The 19,336-nt window shown below is 49.2% G+C and overlaps 2 protein-coding genes across 2 annotated transcripts; one reads left to right on the top strand and one right to left on the bottom strand.

The window, feature by feature from the left end:
* Positions 1–2,585: 2,585 nt before the first annotated feature.
* On the bottom strand, positions 2,586–8,340 carry pkhB (putative sensor histidine kinase/response regulator; the record flags this gene model as incomplete). The annotated part of the gene is made up of 3 exons (XM_057142088.1): positions 2,586–2,876; positions 2,930–3,043; positions 3,097–8,340. The coding sequence occupies 3 exons, from the start codon at positions 8,338–8,340 to the stop codon at positions 2,586–2,588; spliced, it is 5,649 nt and encodes a 1,882-aa protein (XP_056996094.1).
* A 2,733-nt stretch (positions 8,341–11,073) lies between these two features.
* Positions 11,074–18,250, top strand: N7520_008153 (putative sensor histidine kinase/response regulator; the record flags this gene model as incomplete). Its single annotated transcript, XM_057142087.1, is given in 3 exon segments — positions 11,074–11,360; positions 11,375–14,080; positions 14,143–18,250. The coding sequence occupies 3 exon segments, from the start codon at positions 11,074–11,076 to the stop codon at positions 18,248–18,250; spliced, it is 7,101 nt and encodes a 2,366-aa protein (XP_056996093.1).
* Between the last annotated feature and the right edge of the window lie 1,086 nt (positions 18,251–19,336).

Raw genomic sequence — 19,336 nt, 5'->3', positions numbered from 1 at the left:
ACTTTCCATGCACACGTTCGATGACTTGCCTAGTCTCGGGCCATGCGAAAGTGACCATCTCTGCAGGCCGTCGGTAACGCAATTTGATAAGAGAAACCAATCTCCGTCATCATTGGTCCTAATTCTTGCTGACATAGATGTACCCAGGCTCCAGTCAGAAAAAGAAAATTCAACCAGAGCCTAAGGGCCCTGCCGCAGACCCATTTGGAAACTCCGATACCCTCAAAATACATGCCAATGTCTACAATGTACTCTACACCCTAGCCGTGCTCTCTGCATGCCTTGCAGCCTGACGAGTGCCAATATGCCCCGTTGAACACACATCCTGCCATCGAATTACACCGTGTCACCACCCTCCTCCATTTTTTTTTTTTATTCTAATTGCCCACTTTTTCCCGAATGTTAATAATTGAAAACTTGGAAAGGATTTGTTCTTTTTTCAAAAAAAGCCTCTCGCAAGGATACTACGCCAAAAGATTCGCCCAATCTCCTCCCGTTCATCTAGCCCGGGAATCGGGCAGCACAACAATGACGCGCAAGGCACATCAGCAATATGAGGAATGGGGGAAATCCCTTGGTCTGCCTCGTCCTTATTTCTCATCGTCATAGCCCGAACTATTCGTCCATTCACCGGTGGCTGATCTGCCCCTCGCTGAGCCTCGCTACTCCGGTCAAACATTCAACGAACTGGGCTATGCGGTTCATCTAGAACCTAGCGATGAAAAGCCTTGGGAAAAGAGCATTACGATCTTCCCTGATCCTCCGGTTCCTCAATGTATACCTGCACCCTGTCAACATGACAAAACTAACAGTGTTGCATGCGTTGCACACGAGCCCGGAGTCTTGGTCTGAGGGATTCCAGACAGAACTTTTCTCCACTCACATACACATATCCTAGTTCATTCCCCTCTGGTTTCTCAGCCCATAGCATGCGACCACGTCGGTTTTCTGCTTTCTTTCCCCCCTTCGAACCCTCTATGTTCTAGCGATATTACCCCAATTGGCCTCGGACTGCAATTCCTTAACGTTTGATCAGAATATCTGGACAATCCACAAGCCCACTGAGCCGATCACCGTGTATTTGGACCAGGCAGGGAGAGTGGGGTCAAGCGGGGATTAATTTTTTTCACGATACGCTTCCTTCACCGCCACATGCAGCGCCATGACTGGACGGTTGATGTCGCCAACTCATCCTACTTTGCCGCTTTGGGACAGGTTCCCTATTTATTTATTTCCCACTCCATTTGGTCTTATTATCTTTCTATCTTTTTGTCTTTTTGCGCCTTAACCCTTGTCACGGATCTGCTTTGGGGACTCCTATGTTTTTCTTTCAGAAGCCGGGGTTGTTGGGCATGATCTAACTAAATGTTTCTCGGATACTGACGGCCTTTTGGCAGCGTGGACGATCATGCAGGAGGCGGAATTGAGAATGCATGATTCATTGAGGATTAAATTCTTGATTTATCAGTACTCAGAACTTTACCTTAGAACTTGGTACTTAGTCTTAGTCCTCATATGAAGTACGCCTTGTATACTTTTTGTTCTCTACGATTAACCTTCGCCCCCTTGATTCCGTGGCGACTGTGCGAAACTTAGATTCCTTCCTATCAGCGTGGAGATTTAGTTCTTTGACAGGTCGGAAAGTCTACCCAAAGAATTGAGGTCATCGGGTAGATATGAAAAGCGTCCCGAGGCCTAAGGTTGAAGTCTTCAATTTACTACCCTATCCATGTCAAAGTCAAGTCACATGAATGGGCCTTCAACATCCGAATGCAAGGTTGGAACTGTCATATGTACAAATTAGGTAAGTACCTCCACCATTAAATTATGTATATACTTCTATCTCATGTGCTAGTTGAGGGTAATTAAGGGTGACAGGGTTCCTGGTAAACAGATTCCGCCAGACGTCAGGACATAAGAACATAATCAAGAGGTACCAAGGTGAATTATTATTGACAAATACATATCCAGAAGGTAGATAAGTCCACAGCTGTCGTTATGCGCTCGTAATCTGGTATCACAGGTAATCAAAAAGCAAAGAAACCAGTATATGACTGATCGCTGAAAGGGAGGAAAAGATAGCCCATTCGGGCAGTAACGCCATGTACTCGGTCTCCAAAGGCCAAAGCAAACCAACCCCTCCACACCGATGGGACATAGATGCGAAAGGAAACAAGTCAATAATACACAAAATTCAGCCGTCCGGTAAGAGTGGATTGCCGTATGCTGGGGAGATGGTAACAGTGCAATGCCCGATGCAGGTAGATGCGATGCTTGTATCTTCGGCAGATTCGTAACGTGCAATGCGATGGGGAGGGTAGTGAGCACACAAAAAATGCACATGCGCCGGGATATGAACATGCCCTTTGGTTTAATCCCCGCACCCCGATTCCCGTATTCCGTGAAAAAATCAATAACCAGTTGCACCGTGAACCGTAAAAGGAAAACCGTAGACTCGCTCGATCGTGTACCGGGAAGCAAATGAAGGCTGAAAAACAAGCAGTCGGGATATTATTCGAAAAAATATAAGTTTGTCCTCATGAAAGGACTTAAAAGGGACGGAATGGCATCAATGTGACCTTTCACTAGCGGCGAATACTAGTTTGCGGGTTGCCAGGATGTAGACGGTCTCGAAGGAGGAGAAGAGGTTGGTGGCTGTTGAGAAGTCCCATCATCATTTTGCCCAGTTCGTTGTGCTTGATGGGCTTGGTGACATAGTCATTGAAGCCTGCACGTGCAGCGTTCTCAATTTGTTCTGTCATTGCATTGGCTGACAGAGCCATGATCGGAATCTGGGGGTAATGGTTCTTTTGCTCCCAAGCACGGATTTCTCGACATGTGTCATATCCGTTCTTGATGGGCATTTGAATATCACACTGATACATTAGTCATTAGTCAAGCCCTCCTATTTACGGGTGAAAAGGCTTACAATGATGAGAGAGAAGTAGCCCGGTTCCTTGGAAAAGACCATATCGATGGCCTCCTGGCCGTTGGACGCAGTTTCTGACATCAGCTTGATCTTGTCGAGGTATTTAAGCATGACCTAGATGAATGTTTAGCACCGTTGTGATTCACTTTATAGGATCCAGGACATACGTCGCGATTAATTTCGTCATCTTCCACAAGTAAGATGCGATACCCTTTATTTCCCAGCTGCTCCTTGACCATCTTGGACATGGACTTGAAATTGTTGTTGATCTCGCGAGCCATATCCTGGTTTCGATCCTTACTCAGCTCGCGCTTGCTCTCGGGGTCAAAGATCGTCGAGAACGCAGAAGGCTTCACAGGTTTCGGTACAATGAAGACTTTCTTCCCTAAGGTTGCCAGCTCTTTGACACGAGTACTAATCTGGCGTTTCTGGTACAAGTCTGAAATGATCACAACTACAGGGGCAGTAGCAGGATCAGACTCAGCCACATGTTGAATTACCTCCAAAATGTCATCGGTTGCAGGTAGATTGAGAACCAGATGAGTACACCGTGCATTGGAGCCTGATTGTATCATGTCCTTCCACTCATCCACGTCGGGCAAGGTGGTTATCGTGAAAGAAATCTCGTGCGGTACGACTTGTTCAATGTGCTGTTTTGTAGATCGCCGGGTATTGTCGAGGGGACACAAGATAAAAATCGAGAGGGGTTCCTGCACTACTGCAGCCTCTTTTGCCGAGGAATTGATCGACTCCTGAGAGGTGTTGACCGGTGGTGGAGTCAACCGGACGGGAGGGGTATAAATTGAACCAGCAGAATTCTCTGCACTTGATTGCTTCTGTGGGCCCGTGCTTGACACCCCGTCGATTTTCGGAAAGCCCAATGGTGGTGACTGAGCAGTCGAAAGATCCGGGGTTGGAGGAGCAGAATAGGTCGACGTTAAACGCTTTGCGTCAGAGACCGCTGCAGGGTTGCTGAAAGTAGGCGATTGAGACCGCGATGCAGGAGAATCGAGTGCCGGAGAAAGAGTGGAAGGATCTGGTAGTTTCAGATCAAAGTTTCGCAACGGAGATAGCGCATATTGATCGTAAGAGGTTGTTCTGGACGTTACCGGTCTTCTGGAAGCAGTCGAGGCTTGGCGTAGTAGACTGGGTCTCTCGGATGGCGATGGAGGCGAGGGAGCATCAACCTTGACATCGAAAGAGAACTTGGCTCCCTTGCCCTCCATACTGCTGGGCGTGAGGCTACCGCCATGCATTTCAACCAGTTGCTTCGACAGGAACAATCCGAGTCCACTTCCAGCATTTTGCTGCGATCCGTTCTCTCCCAACTGACTGAATCTTTGCATGAGACGGTCCGCATCAGTCTTGCTGAACCCTTTGCCAGTATCCATAACATCAAACTTCAAGAAAGTCTCGGTGCCTTTGGTGTTTGGCGATTCGTCGCGACTCAGATTACAGCAGATGAAAATTTCGCCCTGTGCGGTGAATTTGACAGCATTGCCGACAAGATTGATGAGGACCTGGCGAATACGGAATCGATCACCAATTACCATTGACGGTACATCTTGAGCCATCAGATAATTGATTTCGAGGCCCTTATCGATGGCTCGAGAAGCGATGGTATCAATCACATCCTCAATCATCGAGCGGACATGGAACCAAGAGCTAACCAACGTCATCTTACCAGCCTCGACACGAGAAACATCTAGAATATTGTCCACCAGCTCGCGGAGATTGATGGAGCTGTTCTGGATTGTGTCCAGCATTCTCCTTTGGTCACTGTCCAGCTGCGTATCAAGGATGAATGGAATAGTTCCAAGAATTCCGTTGAGAGGGGTTCTGATCTCATGCGACATGTTGCTAAAGAACTTCGTCTTGGATTCCATTGTCTTATTGAGTTGACGCTCAAGGTTTTTGCGGTCGTTGATGTCGGTACAAGTGCCGTACCAAGAGGCTTCTTCGCTGCCAAAGCTGCTCGTCTCAACGAGAACCAGGCGAACCAAATGCCATCGGAAATCTCCTCCTCGGGAACGAAGTCGGATTTCGGTAGAGTAGAACACACGGCCATTTTCATCTTTTTGCAAAGAGGCAACACCACGCCTCACAAGTTCGTCCAAGGCGGAGGAAACGCCATGTACTTCTGAGGGAATTGAGCCATTTCCTCCATCTGCAGGTTTTCTTGATTCGACTGGCCCACTTTGGCTTTGCTTCATGGGCGAGGAGAGGCCGCCGCATTTCTCTAAATCGTCTGGGTGAACATGTTTCGCAAATCCCAGGTCAAGAGCCTCCTCGAGCGGTTGCCCAGTGTACAAGTTCCATTGCTCGTTTACAAATATCAGACCCCTGTTTTCAGTAGCCTCAAACACCACCTGAGGGATCGAGTTCGAGAACGCCCGGTATTTGGCATCAGTGGCAAACTTTTCCCTCTCCTGGGTGGCTTTCAGCTCAGAAATATGCTGTTCATGGATATCGAGGAAAGAGCCAATCCAATAAAGGACTTCTCCGGTCGTGGACAATAACGGGTTTGCTCGAAATATGAACCAGCGATACGCACTCTCGTCGTTGAATCGTCTCACACGTACTCTTTCTGTGAATTGAGAGCCTGTCCGCAAAGCATTTTCCCACTCACTTGAGACATGATCTCGCTCACTGCTATGAATGTTCTGCCAAGGGTCTCGCAATTTTTGTTCCTGGGGCTTGCTTCTCCGGTAAGCATCGAATTTGGTGTTGGTCCATATCACTTCACCACTCTGGGGCTTGGCCAAGAAGAGATGAAGAGGGATTGAATTGAGCATCAGTTGTGCAATAGTGTCAGGGAATGGGCGAGGCAATTCACGTTGTAGCTGAGCATAGAATGAGTTTGTGGATCCCTGGCGCGAGGATGCTTGCGTAGGGGACACAAGCGACGGTGGTCTTATGTCTTGTGATTGATATACCACGGCAGGGCTGGGATCTTGGGGGGTGGCTTCTTCGACCTTGGGGGCGTTTGCGGTCACGCGTCCAGGGGAGGTTGGGGTGGATTCGGCGGTTTTAATCTTAGACTTAGGGAGACGTTGCCGATACTGTGCTCCATTCTCGCGGGGGTGCTTGGGATGTTGAGTAGTAAAATAGCTGTCCGTGGCGAGGTCTCGCCCGGTGATTGCCGGGGAGAGACCTGCTGACCCCATTCCCGGGTGGCCAAGTTCAAACCCAGGGGTTCCGAAGCTTGAAATAGCAGGGCTGAATTTTATCGATGAGCGGTCGCTGGGACTGGCGATACTGGCTCGGGTAGATACAGAAGCATCGTCTCCAACGGAATAGCTGACATGGCCACTTAATCCTGCAACAAGTTCCAGCTCGCTGCTCGCATCGGAAAAGGTACCACCAAGTCCTAGCAAATGGCCATAGCGAGGAGTTTCCATCTTCGTTGTCAATTGACGTTCAAGTTGGCTATACTGCTGGGCCAGACAAAATGAGGTTGTTAAGTGAGGCATAATGTCTGCAAGAGATCTGCGGAGGTTGGGCGGGTACGGTCTAATTTCGGACAGCATCGAGATGACCGCGACCGGGAATCTCAGAGTTGACGATGAAGGTTGATCGGAGCGACCTCCGTGTAATAGCGGGATGTGAATCACGGTCTTTGAGTGGTCAACTCCAATGGCCTCCAATGGGCGTGTGTTGGAGTAGTCGTGAGGAGGTGGATCTTTCTCAAATGCACCCTCGTCAACTGCATGACTGCTGAAAAAGGGATTCTGATCGGCATATGTGCGTGGAGCCGGTGAAGGCGCAGGGGATTGCGACCAAGGCGACTGAGGGGCTTGCTCGTATTCATCGTATAGCCGTGGCCCAAGAGCAAGAAGGCCGGTCGCATGTTCCTGTTGCGAGGAAACAACTGGGGCAGTTACGTGCGTCTTGGGCGTTTCACTCCCTGGTGTAACTTGGACTGTCTCTAGAGGGCTCCGTGCCAGGTTCCTAAAGACAGGGGCTGAGCTCTCCGAATATTCTCGCGTGAGGATGACGGGGCTTGTTCGGCCAAAAAGCTTGACTACACCGGTACGTTTAATGAGCGGATCTGACTCTACCTCCAGGGGTCTTGCCAAAGGGAACACTGCATTTCGCACAGGAATCAAGTTGCTTGGAACATCATTCACTTCAGTTTGAGTTTGGGGAGTTCGTTGGCTGCTCGAGAATGGCTTGGTATCAGTAGATAACCCCGGAATACGAGTGTGCTTCTTGTCCAACTTGATGCTGTTGGACTTCGATAGCTGTTGGGACGAGTCCAGGTCCGAAGATTGCTTTTTGCCGTGACCAAACCCAGCAAAGGAGTGGCGTGAAGATAAGGGAGGTCGAGTGGAAGACGTCGCGGAGGAATATGGCACTTCATCAAATAGGTTCGCCGCATTGCTGTAAGTTTGCACGGCGGGGGTGTCTGGCGGTACATAGTCATGCATGAATGATTTCTGGCCATCATCTACTGATGCATGTTGATTGAAAACCGCCTTTTGACCCCATGGCACGTTCTCCAGATCTGTCGCATCACCCGGAACTGCAAGTGATATCCGCTCGGCTCCATAATTTGTTTGCAGGATATCAATGAGGTTCGACCACCATCCTTCCAGCCCCGCATCCGCATTCAATTTCAGCGTCAAATCGTATAAATTTGGGGTCGCATAGTCCGGATCATCGGGTATTGCGTTTGATTGAGCGGGCAGAAATTTTGATGCTGGCATCGGGGCCTGTACCGGGGTGGGTTTCTCTTCTGGTGATTGAGATTCTGACGACTTCAGCTTCTCAGATGGAAGTTTTAATCGAAATTGACCCTCGCGTCCTGCTTGTTCCGAGCTGGATTTCGTCGAATCTTGTACTCTGGGGAATGGGTAACAAGGTGTTTGGACGACATTGTGGGTTGGCGAGGGAGCTTTGATCGTCCCTCCGGAGCCAAGCGAGCCTGATGAAGGGTGCGCGATCGTGTTGGCAAGATCCGTCATAGACGAGGTAGATAACCGTCGTTTCCTGGGAGGCTCATTTGACTGTCCGGCCGGGACCTGTATTGGGGCTTGTTGCTGTTGCATTTGTTGATAAACCAGTAACTCCTCCATCTGTCTTCGTAACTCCTTCAAGGTTTGTGAACTCCGACCTTGATCCTCCTGCCGGTCGTCCGTAGGTGGTGTGTCCTCTGTGATCGGTGTTAAGCCGGCAACCTGTTCGGTGGAGTCACCCCGCGAAAAACGAGGTTTGCGGTTTGTCGACTTCGCTATGCCATCAGCTCCGAGGAAGATTCCATCTCTCGATCTACTTGCGTGATCATTGTCCAGGGGAGAATATTTTGGCGAACGCGGGGCTAGGAGTGGAGGTTGTGACACGGCAACGGGCGGCACTGTCTCTGTTGGCGATGGAAAGGGAGGGCTCCTCCTGTTATGCACGTCCCCCATGCTTTTCGACCAAACAAATCAATACTCCTGGGCGACGACGACGCGGGAGCAAGACGGGTCGTTCATGTCTCGGCCACAACGGTCCGTTCGTAGTAGTCTTGGGGAGGAGGAGGAGGGGGAGGGGGAGAAGGGCAGGCGAAGTCCGTCACGCGAAATGCGCTGCAAGAAGAAACGAAAAGGGTAATAGGAAAAGAATGCAAGAATTTTTTTCTTGAAAAAACCGCCCTTCAACGAATAGGAGGGAATGGGTGTGGGAAGAGATGGATAAGCCTCAAATGGTGTATTGGCCCTCTAGGTCAAAGGTGTTTGGGGCGGAAGGGCACAACAAGTGTGTGGGTGATTTGAGGGGGGGATGATCGGGATCGAGGGAACCACAGACAAGAGTGACTCTGGAAACTGGCGTCAGTACCCGCAAGCCCATTGCTTGGATCGACTTAGGAGTGGATGAAAGAGGGAAAAAAGTGGATATCAAATGATGGTCTCCGGGGGGGGCTTTAGGTATGACGTAGAGGGAGAGAAAACGCAAACCTTGACGACTTGTAAATCCAGGACTATTGGACTTGTCTTGCTTTTATAAACCCCGTTCTAAATCCAAGTCTTTGATTCGTCTGAATTTCCTACTTTCAAATGGGAAATAGTAAGAGCAAATTGATTTAGACTTGAATTAAACTCGCTTTACACCTGAAAGGTCAGGATAGGATTAGTCATGTTCCTCTTGTCAGATGACCATGGTTTTTGCCCTTATGTATATCAAACAGGGGGAAAGGGGAACTGTCTCGTCCAGCTTCCCAGCCTCCTCACCCGGTTTCTTGTGGTTGCCTATAGTGAACATTACCTCCGAGCTACCTAGGTAGTTTATGGTAATATTTGCAAAGACTAAACCGGATTCTCTTAAATATATCAATTCACCGGTCACTCACCGATAATGACCCATTAGGTGGCAAAAAAAAAAAATTGAAAAACAAACAAATGGGGAACGGATTCAATTTACTCCGTACTTGAAATTGTATCAGATCCCTACCGTATCAATAAAGTCCATGCATGGTCCAAGACATCTAAGCTCTGGAATGTAAAGAACCCACCATCATTACCTTTTCCAAGATTCTAGACTCCTCAAGGCCGCGGCATCTCAAGGACGATCAATGCCAAACCGCCGCATGGTACAACGGAAAGGTCTAGGGGGTCGCATTAGTAGTGTTTCTAGAAGCCAAATCCGGAAAAAATCCACCTCCAAAAGTGGCTCATAGAAATGAAGCGATCGACTGATGTGGCGCACTCGGGACCACCGCGAACCCGCTTTCCTACCCCTTTTTGGAATGGAGTCAAATTGGCGGCTTCAGTTGAGGGGACGGATCCCCTTTTTTTAACCCCCCGACGATCCGTCTCCTTTTGCGGCTATCAGATCATCACCAGGTGAGTTCTCCAGCGCGGTATTGTCGTCATCTGGCATATGAGGCCATTCCAGCCGTGCCGACTGGCGCACGACTCAAAACCTATCGAGGGTCTAATCGACGACAGAGAGAAAAGCAAATCGGAAAGTCAAATCGATTTCGGGGGGTTCCTGTGGGTACGTCATGGGCTGAAGCCTGCAAGAGAATTTCTTGGCTGCTTTCGGCCTATGGGCCTTGAGGATACTTAAAGGCCATTAAGGCTGACTACGCTGACTCGTATTGGTCCACGAGGTCGTGGGTTTGGGGCAGAGTCCGACTTGTTACGAACCCGGATTATCAGACTAAGACCTGATGTATATTTAGGTCATCTGGCGTCAGCCGACAATAAAAAATCAGGTGAAACTGTCACGGCTTAGGTGGAGAAGGAGAAGGAGCATCCAGCTGGGTACAGGGAATTGAGGAGGGGCTGTTTGGTGAGCTGCGGGAGAAAATGACTTGCTTCAATTTATTTCTAATTGTCTCGGAGAAGTGCGTAGTAATCAAAAGTTTATAAGGTAAGAAGGACAACGTATTAAAAAAAGTTCACGGCAATAGTGCGGTTCGAACGCGCGCCTCGAAGGGATTAGATAACTGGAAATTGTTTCCTGAGTTCACTCCGATGATTACTGTAACTCTTAAGAGTAGTTTGACGGTGTAGGCCATACCGCTTACAAAAATAAATATGTTCTTCTGTCGCTTGTGGATTTCGTTATCCATTTAAATCATTACAAGCAACCCAATAATTTTCATGTTCTAAAGCGTATCACTACATATGTACATGTAGATATATTGGTCTATGATCGCTGCTGATGGAATCTACTATGTACTCTTTTGAACCATTCAGATTGATGTCTATACACACATATCGTATTTGCCGAAATAAACTTCTTTCCTGCTTTTGATTCGACGCGATAAGTTCTTCTCAGATTTAGAAGTATAAGTAGAGTTCACAATCCATGGATCCACATTCACATCCACGTTGATCCCTGACCCGCAAAATAGATTTCCCGTCCCACTATCGCATGCGTTTTGCACGAGGTGCACGCTTCTGCCTCAGGTCTTCCCCCTCCCTTTCTGTGATTTTGCATGTGCCAGGGCCTGTTGACTACCTTTTTCTAAATCTGCGACAATTTCACCCTTCATAGAATTAGGGAGCTGGATCCCTCCATTCGCTAGCGCCGGTTGGGTCCTCCATGTCTATCCCGCCGTGAAACCCGCTCTAGTTGACAGAGTCGGTAAACCAAGACCCTGGCTTGGCTTGGATGGCTAAAACGCTGTAGAAATCCGTTTATTTTCCGTTGAAATGGAAGAGAACCACTTACTTAGCGACGACCTGCCGCTTCCACCTGCCCGATTGTTCGAACGACTGGGCAATTTGCCTGGTTATACTTGGGACCAGTCCATCGAACCCTTCCACTCCACCTATAATCACTGGCACATTTCGGGATTTCGCCATGCCGCTGAATCAGATCTTTCCACCCCGATCGCGACCTCCTCAGGCCCTGCCTCATCCGGTCCCTCCAGCCTGACCCGATTTTCCCCCGCACCGATGCCCGCCCTTCTGCTCGAGGTTCAAACCGGAGGTTTAGTGTGAGCGAGACTAGCAGTGAGCTATCGCTATCTCGAGGAGGTGACCATGAACAGGTCTGGATACCGGTGGTGGCTCGAGTCTCTACAAACTTCATCCGCCTGGAACGAGAGTTTCATATGCTCAGGTCGATCGTGCAGTCATCGGACCCGGACTGCAATCATACCGTGCGACCGATCGACTTAATACGACTTCCTGCCGATCCCATAGAAGGAGGGTCCCTCTTGGTGGCAGTCTTCGAGTCTCCCGGCCACGACCGATTGCGCGACTTGGTCACATTTGGCCCCGCGTCTTTTGTCGCGGGGACTAAGGGCGATCAAAACTTAACGCCTGACGAGCAGGTCGACCTGTCAGCGTTTTTCGATTTCGCAATTGGAGCGTGTGACTGTCTGGAAATTTTGCACTATGGCATGAGGACAGTCCACGGGGAAATTCGTGGTGATGCATTCCATTTCAGCAGTGAACAGGGATCCGTCAAACTCGCCAATATGGGCAACGGTGCACGATCATTTGATAACGTGCTGAGTGAAGGCTGGTCCTCCGTTTCCCGAGAGCTTGGAGCCAAGTACAAGTTGCAATTTATCGCCCCCGAGCAGACCGGTAGGATGCCGACGGAGCCAGATAGCCGTACAGATATATATGCGCTCGGCCTGTTCTTCTGGTCTATGCTTGTCGGGAAATTGCCCTTTGAAGGGGTTGATCCCGTGGAAGTCGTCCAGAATGTGCTGACCAAGAAGTTGACTCCGGTCTCCGCGAAAAGAATGGATATCCCCGATGCTCTCTCAGCCGTCATCCAGAAAATGACGCAGAAAGTCGTGCACGACCGCTACCACACAATTTCTTCTGTCAAGCGGGACTTGGCAGAAGTAGCGAAACTGCTGGGGGATGGAGAAAGCGAAGCCTTGAATAATTTCAAGATCGCCCAGCGAGACGTGTCATCTTTCTTCACACTGCCTTCTCAGATGATTGGTCGACAAAAAGAATATGATACAATTATCAACGTGGTCGAGAAACTCAAAAAGCGCCAGGCGACTGCATCTGTCAAGGCGTTTGTGCAGAGTCCCGCAACGGCTCACGCACTCGCCTCCAGTTCCTCGATTTCAGAAGGGCGTGTGGATAGTTTTGACCTAGCCTCAATTTCCAGTGACTCTGGCTCCTTCCATCTACCTCCTCGAACCAGCTCGAATGGCACTCAATATCACATCGCACATGTCAACGGCCAAGAATCAATAGCGAGCAATGACACTTCTCCGACTCCAAGACTTCGGCAGACTTCGACAGGCCCGGATTCCTTGAGTCAAACGCCACCTGTCACAGTTACTCAAAATATCAAAAGCCCATCTCATTCTCGGTCTTCCAACAACACAGACAGGGAAAGTCATCCTTCCGTTAGTACCAACACCAACAGCCAGCAATCCACCCAGGCTTTCAGCCAAACGGATTCTTTGACCTCACTTGCGAAACAGAAAACTGGGGTCAAATTTCGCCGCAATGGACGTTGCGAGGTAATCGCAATCAGTGGTGCTGCTGGGATAGGCAAGACAGATCTCCTGAATAGAGTACAACCAGTTATCCGCAAGGCTGGTTATATTGCAATCACACGGCTAGACCGAGCCAAACGGGTGCCCTTTGAACCTTTTGCAAAAATCACGGCCAGCCTTTTGCGCCAGATCTTCTCTGAGCAGGACGTTAATACCGACTACCACAACACCATCAGATCAGCTTTAAGGAGCATGTGGCCTACTCTCCACAAGGTCTTAGATCTACCAGAGCAACTGATGGCTCCAGGTGCCAAGTACAAACCCTCTCAAAGGACCACTGTTGCCCAACCAATTGCTTTACAGGAGGCTCACGAAGACCCCTCAAAGCGACTCCACATTCCATGGATGAACCAAGGCCAAACATCCACTGACTTTTTCTTGTCTAATGCTGCTTCAAATAATATGCGCTTGATGGACATATTCGTTGAGATATTGCGAACACTGTGCCAGTTCAAGCTTATTACTGTGTGCTTGGATGATCTCGAGTATGCCGATGATGAAACCTTGGAATTGGTGTTGAACATCATTAAAGCGAAGCTACCTTGTGCGCTCGTTCTTACCAGTCGCAAGGATGAGATCGCGTCTGATCAGATTCGGGCCTTGTTTGAGACTGACATGCCCAACGTCACACGCATTGCGCTTCAACCAATATCAGAAGACGACGTCATGGCATTTGTGGCTGCAACGATGCATCAAGAGCCTAACCCACAGCTCACTCCCCTTTCGGCTGTTGTCCAGGAAAAGAGCCAGGGGAATCCATTCTACGTGCGGCTAATGCTTGAAACATGCTACCGGAAGAACTGCATCTGGTATTCGTGGAAGGACTCAAAGTGGTTGTTTGATCTTGATCGAATCTTCAATGAATTTGTTGCTCCTGTATATGGAGAGGGACTTGGGTTAGGCTTCCTCACCAAACGCCTTCAGGAGATTCCAGCTGCTGCCCGGTCAATCCTGATTTGGGGCGCTCTCCTAGGAAGCCCATTTTCTTTCTCGTTGGTCCAAAGAATCCTGACCAGTGAATTTGTGACTTCAGACGACGGGGATGACGAAGAAGGTCATGCTCTGTCCTTACCCGGAAATGTCACATTGGTCAGACAATCAGAGAGTGATATCGTGATCGGCTTGCAATACCTGGTCCAGGCAAACCTGCTTAACACTGGTAAAACAGACGATGAGTTCAAGTTCGTCTACTTTAACATTCCTGCTATCAATATCGAATATTCTTGACTAACACTTGCTATAGATTCGGCAATGACCGGCTTGCACAAGCTGCACTCTCTTTGAATGAGAGTCGTAATGTGGAGAAAATGCATTTTATCCTTTCGCAGGCGTTGATGAAATACTACCATGACCAGCGCAGTCGATACTCCGTCGCTCATCATGTTGCACTTGCATCGCGTAGGATCAAATCGCGTGTGAATCACAGAATTGAATATCGACGGATCTTGTGGGAAGCCGGGCAGACGGCTGCTCAGTCTGGCGCTCGTCCCACTGCCCTTTGGTATTTCCGCCATTGTATCGCACTCCTCCAAGATGACCCTTGGGATGATCACCATCCAGATGTGTATTATGACGAGACTATGCGCCTTTTCATAGCGACAGCTGAAATGTCCTGGTCTCAAGCCCAGAATGAGGACGCGCTGAGCCTGATTGATGCTGTTTTTGTCCACGGCAAGGATGCGGTCAGCAAATCAAGGGCCTGGGTCATCAAAGCCAAGATCATGGCTCAGATGGGTGACCATCACCGCTCAATGGAGTCACTGCTCTCGTGCCTTGACGAGCTGGGTGTTCATCTTCGCTCTCCCACAACCTTCGAAGAATGTGATATTGCTTTCCACAAACTCAAAAAGTACCTCGAATCGGTCGATATTGACGCCATTGCTCAAAAGCCTATCAGCAAGGATCCTAATTTGGTGACAATTGGAGCTGTCATGGCTGAGGCAATGGCCGTGACCTACTGGGACGATGCGCTGACCTTTTATCGAATGGCAATTGAGATGATGCATATTCACATATCCAGGGGTGGATTCACACCGATTTCAATTGGTTGTTCCCACCTCTCCATGATTACTTTGAGTCGCTTCAAGGATCTTGAGTTTGGCACCAAACTCAGTGATCTCTCTCTTTCCCTACTTGAAAACTGCCCCGAGCTGTGGACCCAGAGCAGAGGCTCGATCGTTCATAATCTTTATGTCAGCCATTTACGTGTTCCCCTAGCGTCGACATTGCCAGCGCTGGAGACCGCTCTTGAGGCGTCATTTACAATGGGCGATCCGTACATCACGTTGATTAGCATCTCTTCAATGGCAATGACTCGACTTTATCTTGGCCAAGATATGGCCCAATTGGAGGCCTTTTGCTTCGAGGCCCCTGAAGATATCCCGAACTGGGCTAATGATACCCGTGGCGGTGCTAGCATTATTGCAGTTCGTCAAGTTGCACGGGCCCTGCAAGGCAAAACGGAGTTCCGATCTGCAGACAACGTTATGTCGGATGATGACCACCGGACAACCTCATACATGAATTATTTGGACACTCATGCCAGCAATGCAGACAGGCCTCGTGACATATACTTTGGCCTAGCCATGATCCCGTTGTTCCTGTTTGGACACTATACTGAGGCAATCCAAATGGGAAACAAGCTACTCAGTACATCGTACAGACTCTGGTCTGTGCGCGTGTCTTACATCATTCACTTCTATCTCGCCATATCACTTCTCTGTCTTCACAATGACTACCCTGCTCAAGGGTACCTTGACGGGAAAATGGATATGATCCTCAAGTACAAGGCTGAGATAGACTTTGCCCGCAGCTGCTCTGATGCGAACTACGGCATGTGGGCTTTCCTGCTTGAGGCTTTGATCGCCGAGGTCCGCAATGACCATAATAACGCCATTCAGAAGTTCGAGGCAGCCATCGACCATTGCCAGATTCATGGATGGCCGTTAGAGGAGGCCCTCTCGCTTGAGCTGCAGGGCGAGTACCTCATCAGGCGTGGGGCCAAACGGGCCGCTCGTGCGTTGATACAGGAGTCTATCGCCGCATGGAGCTCCATGGGCGCTGGAGGCAAAGCTATGATGCTTGCCGAAAAGCACGAATGGTTGCTCAAAACAGCTACCTCCGCTAGGACCGTTGACGTTGGATGCCAAACCCTTGACTCACTCATGGACATTAACCGGGACGTTGTTCAAGACGAAATTATCATACCCTCCCAGGCTGAGGAGGAGGACAGAAGGCAGCTCTGGATAGAACAAAATGGTCTCAACTCAGATGAGAAATCTATGGATATCTCGAGTGTGGGTCTGGATATTATAGATCTGTCCAGCATCCTGGAGTCCAGCCAAGTGATGTCATCTGAGCTTCAGATCGACAAACTCTTCATGAAAATGCTCGAGATTATTCTAGAGTCTTGCAACGGTTCCGATTTTGCAGTCATTGCAACCAACTTTGATGACCAAGGATTTGCTATTGCGGCGGCAGCAGATTCCGATAAAGGTCAGCGATCATACCCCGATGGCCTGCCCTTCTCGGAAACGGAGAGTCGGATGGCGCAGCATATCTCATACTATGTCATGCGTACAAAGGAAGAGGTTCTCGTTCATAATGTCCTTGAGGACGAGCGATTCTCCAACGTCAATGAATCATATCTCGCCAATTACCCCCAGGGCCGGTCCGTTATCGCCCTTCCGATTGTTCAGGGCGACCAACTTCTTGGAGTGATTCACTTGGAAGGCAAGCCGAATTGGTTCACACAGCGGAATGTGGTGGTCTTACATCTGCTGTGCAACCAGATTGGAATCTCGCTGTCAAACGCCTTGCTTTTCCGTGAGATTCGTAAGGTCAGCGCTAAGAATTTATCTATGATAGAATCTCAGAAGCGCGCCCTTGCCCAAGCCCGTGAATCGGAGCAAAAAGCGAAGGTCGCGGAGGCTGAAGCCAAACACAATGTGAAGCTGAAGGAAGACGCTGCACGAGCCAAGTCAATTTTCCTTGCGAATATTTCACACGATCTGCGAACTCCGATGAACGGCGTCATTGGTCTTTCAGAGCTGCTGAAAGGCACCAAATTGGATAAGGAACAAGATGAATATGTGGAGTCTATCCGCGTCTGCGCCGATACATTGTTGACCCTCATTAATGACATTCTGGACTTTTCTAAGCTGGAAGCTGGCAAGATGAAGATCTCCACTGTGCCGCTTAACCTAAAGGAGACCATCACTGAAGTTGTTCGGGCACTGCGCTTCACTCATCGCGAGCGAGGCCTGAATACAATTGAGGAGCTGGATCGTGTTCCAGCAGAACTAGTTGTCCTTGGTGATCCAGTCCGCTTACATCAAATCTTCATGAATCTGCTCAGCAACAGCTACAAATTCACGCCCAAGGGATCCATCGTCGTCAAGGCAAAGACTGTCCGTGAGGGCAAAGGCCGCGTGCGCTTGGAATGCTCCGTCTCCGACACTGGAATTGGAATTCCAGAAGAGCAGAAAGCACGCTTGTTCCGGCCCTTCTCCCAGGCTGATCCCTCCACGGAAAGATCATATGGCGGCAGTGGACTGGGCTTGAGTATTTGCAAAGCGATTATCGAGGATGTACTTGGTGGCGCAATTTGGCTTGAGTCTGAGGCTGGAGTTGGAACTACTGTGACCTTCCACTTGGTCTTCAACAAAGCCCCGAAGAAGACGGCCGTCAAAACCGCTTGGTCACAGGACCTCAGTCAAGCAGAAAGCAAACAAGCTCCTCGGCCCACTACTCTCGACCTCACGCAAATTCCACGCGATCAGATCCGCGTCTGTATCGCCGAAGACAATCCCATCAACCAGAAGATTGCGGTCAAATTCGTGACTGGTCTCGGCCTCCAGTGCGAAGCTTTCAGTGATGGCCGGCAGGCTGTGGATGCTCTCCGCGCCAGATCCAATGAAGGCAATCCATTCCATATTGTCCTAATGGACGTCATGATGCCCACCTTGGACGGATACAATGCCACCCGCGAACTCCGCCGCGACCCTGATCCAAACGTGAACAAAGTACTAGTAATCGCCATGACAGCCAGTGCCATTGAAGGCGACAGAGAAAAGTGCCTCGACGCTGGCATGAACAACTACCTCCCCAAACCGGTGCGGTCACCGATCCTGAGTGAGCTTCTTGACAAGTACCTCGCCCCAGTACCATCCCATCCCCGCACTCGCCTAGTACTCCGAGAGAAGGGATCCAGAGGAAGTATTAGCCATGATTGCGGTACGCCAACCAGTATCTCCTCGTCCGGGTCAGAGGAACTAGCGAAACTTCCACCAGCCCGCACATCAAAAGATATGGTTACCCACGCTTCCAACCCCCACACCCACCCAAAATGATACCCTACACATTGCACCGATAGAGTTTCAGGCGTCATGGACCTCGTTATGAGCTCAGCGACGACTATGCGTGTTTGTCTTTCAATGCGACATTATTGATATTTCTCTGATGCTTACCCGGATCTGCCTTTCGGGTATGTTTTCATTTCATGATTGAATACATGTTGCATTTGGTATTTGTCGTTTGTTGGTCAGTTTTGCCTATGATTCTCATGAGATGATGTTATGGAACTTCAGACTGGGTCTGTTATCTCCAATTGGAATCGAATTTCATTCAATGCATTCTTAGATGTGCTTGATACATATATCCATATCTAGTAGAACTCGATTATCTTGTCAACTCCCAAGGTCCTTTGCTGCCATATCAGATGGGCCGCGCGTGAAGCTCCATCTCAACATCCGAGGATACCTCTTAGGCACCAGGATTGTCTGTACCACCTGGGCACACTGCATGTTCGACTAGAGATAAAATGAATTGAGTACGTAACAATGTTCCAACATTGTCATTCTACACCCTACCCAATTGTAGGGTCACATTCCTGAGGATCAAACTGACACCATCCAGACGGCCCCGTGAGCACTTGAACATTCTGCATGACCACCAACACCCCAGTCGACACACATGGCAGTAAATGACCAAGCTACTAGACCACATGTGCAAACACACGTTTCTCAGTGTGCAACGTTTTCTACATATACAGTGGACCTAGGCAGAGGACCGAAATGATGTTATTAACACCAAGACAGCGTAATATCCTAGAGAGCGAGATTGCTGCCCAATGCGTGACAAGTAGAATGATCAAACATACATATAGCTCCAGGCAGTACCGGATGCAATTCAGCCCAATGATCCCGAGCGAAATACTTCTGTTACATATAGGATCACACCCAGTGCTCAGCCGAGATGTCTGTGCTAAAACTAGGTTTGCTGCTCAAAAGATTGTTCCAATACCGTTGCAATACAGGCCACGTTTGCTCTGCTGCTTGTGCAACTATTAACGGAAAATCCTCGAGTCTTACTGGGGCCATAGCTGAAATCTTTCCAAGCTATGACGAAACGTGGGACAAAGGCAAAAGAAAAGGTTG

Source organism: Penicillium odoratum, assembly GCF_028828045.1.
Source record: "Penicillium odoratum strain IBT 22623 chromosome Unknown utg000005l_segment0_segment0, whole genome shotgun sequence".
Lineage (NCBI taxonomy): Eukaryota > Fungi > Ascomycota > Eurotiomycetes > Eurotiales > Aspergillaceae > Penicillium > Penicillium odoratum.
Note: the sequence above shows the minus strand (reverse complement) of the source record. Positions and strands in the feature narration are given on the sequence as shown.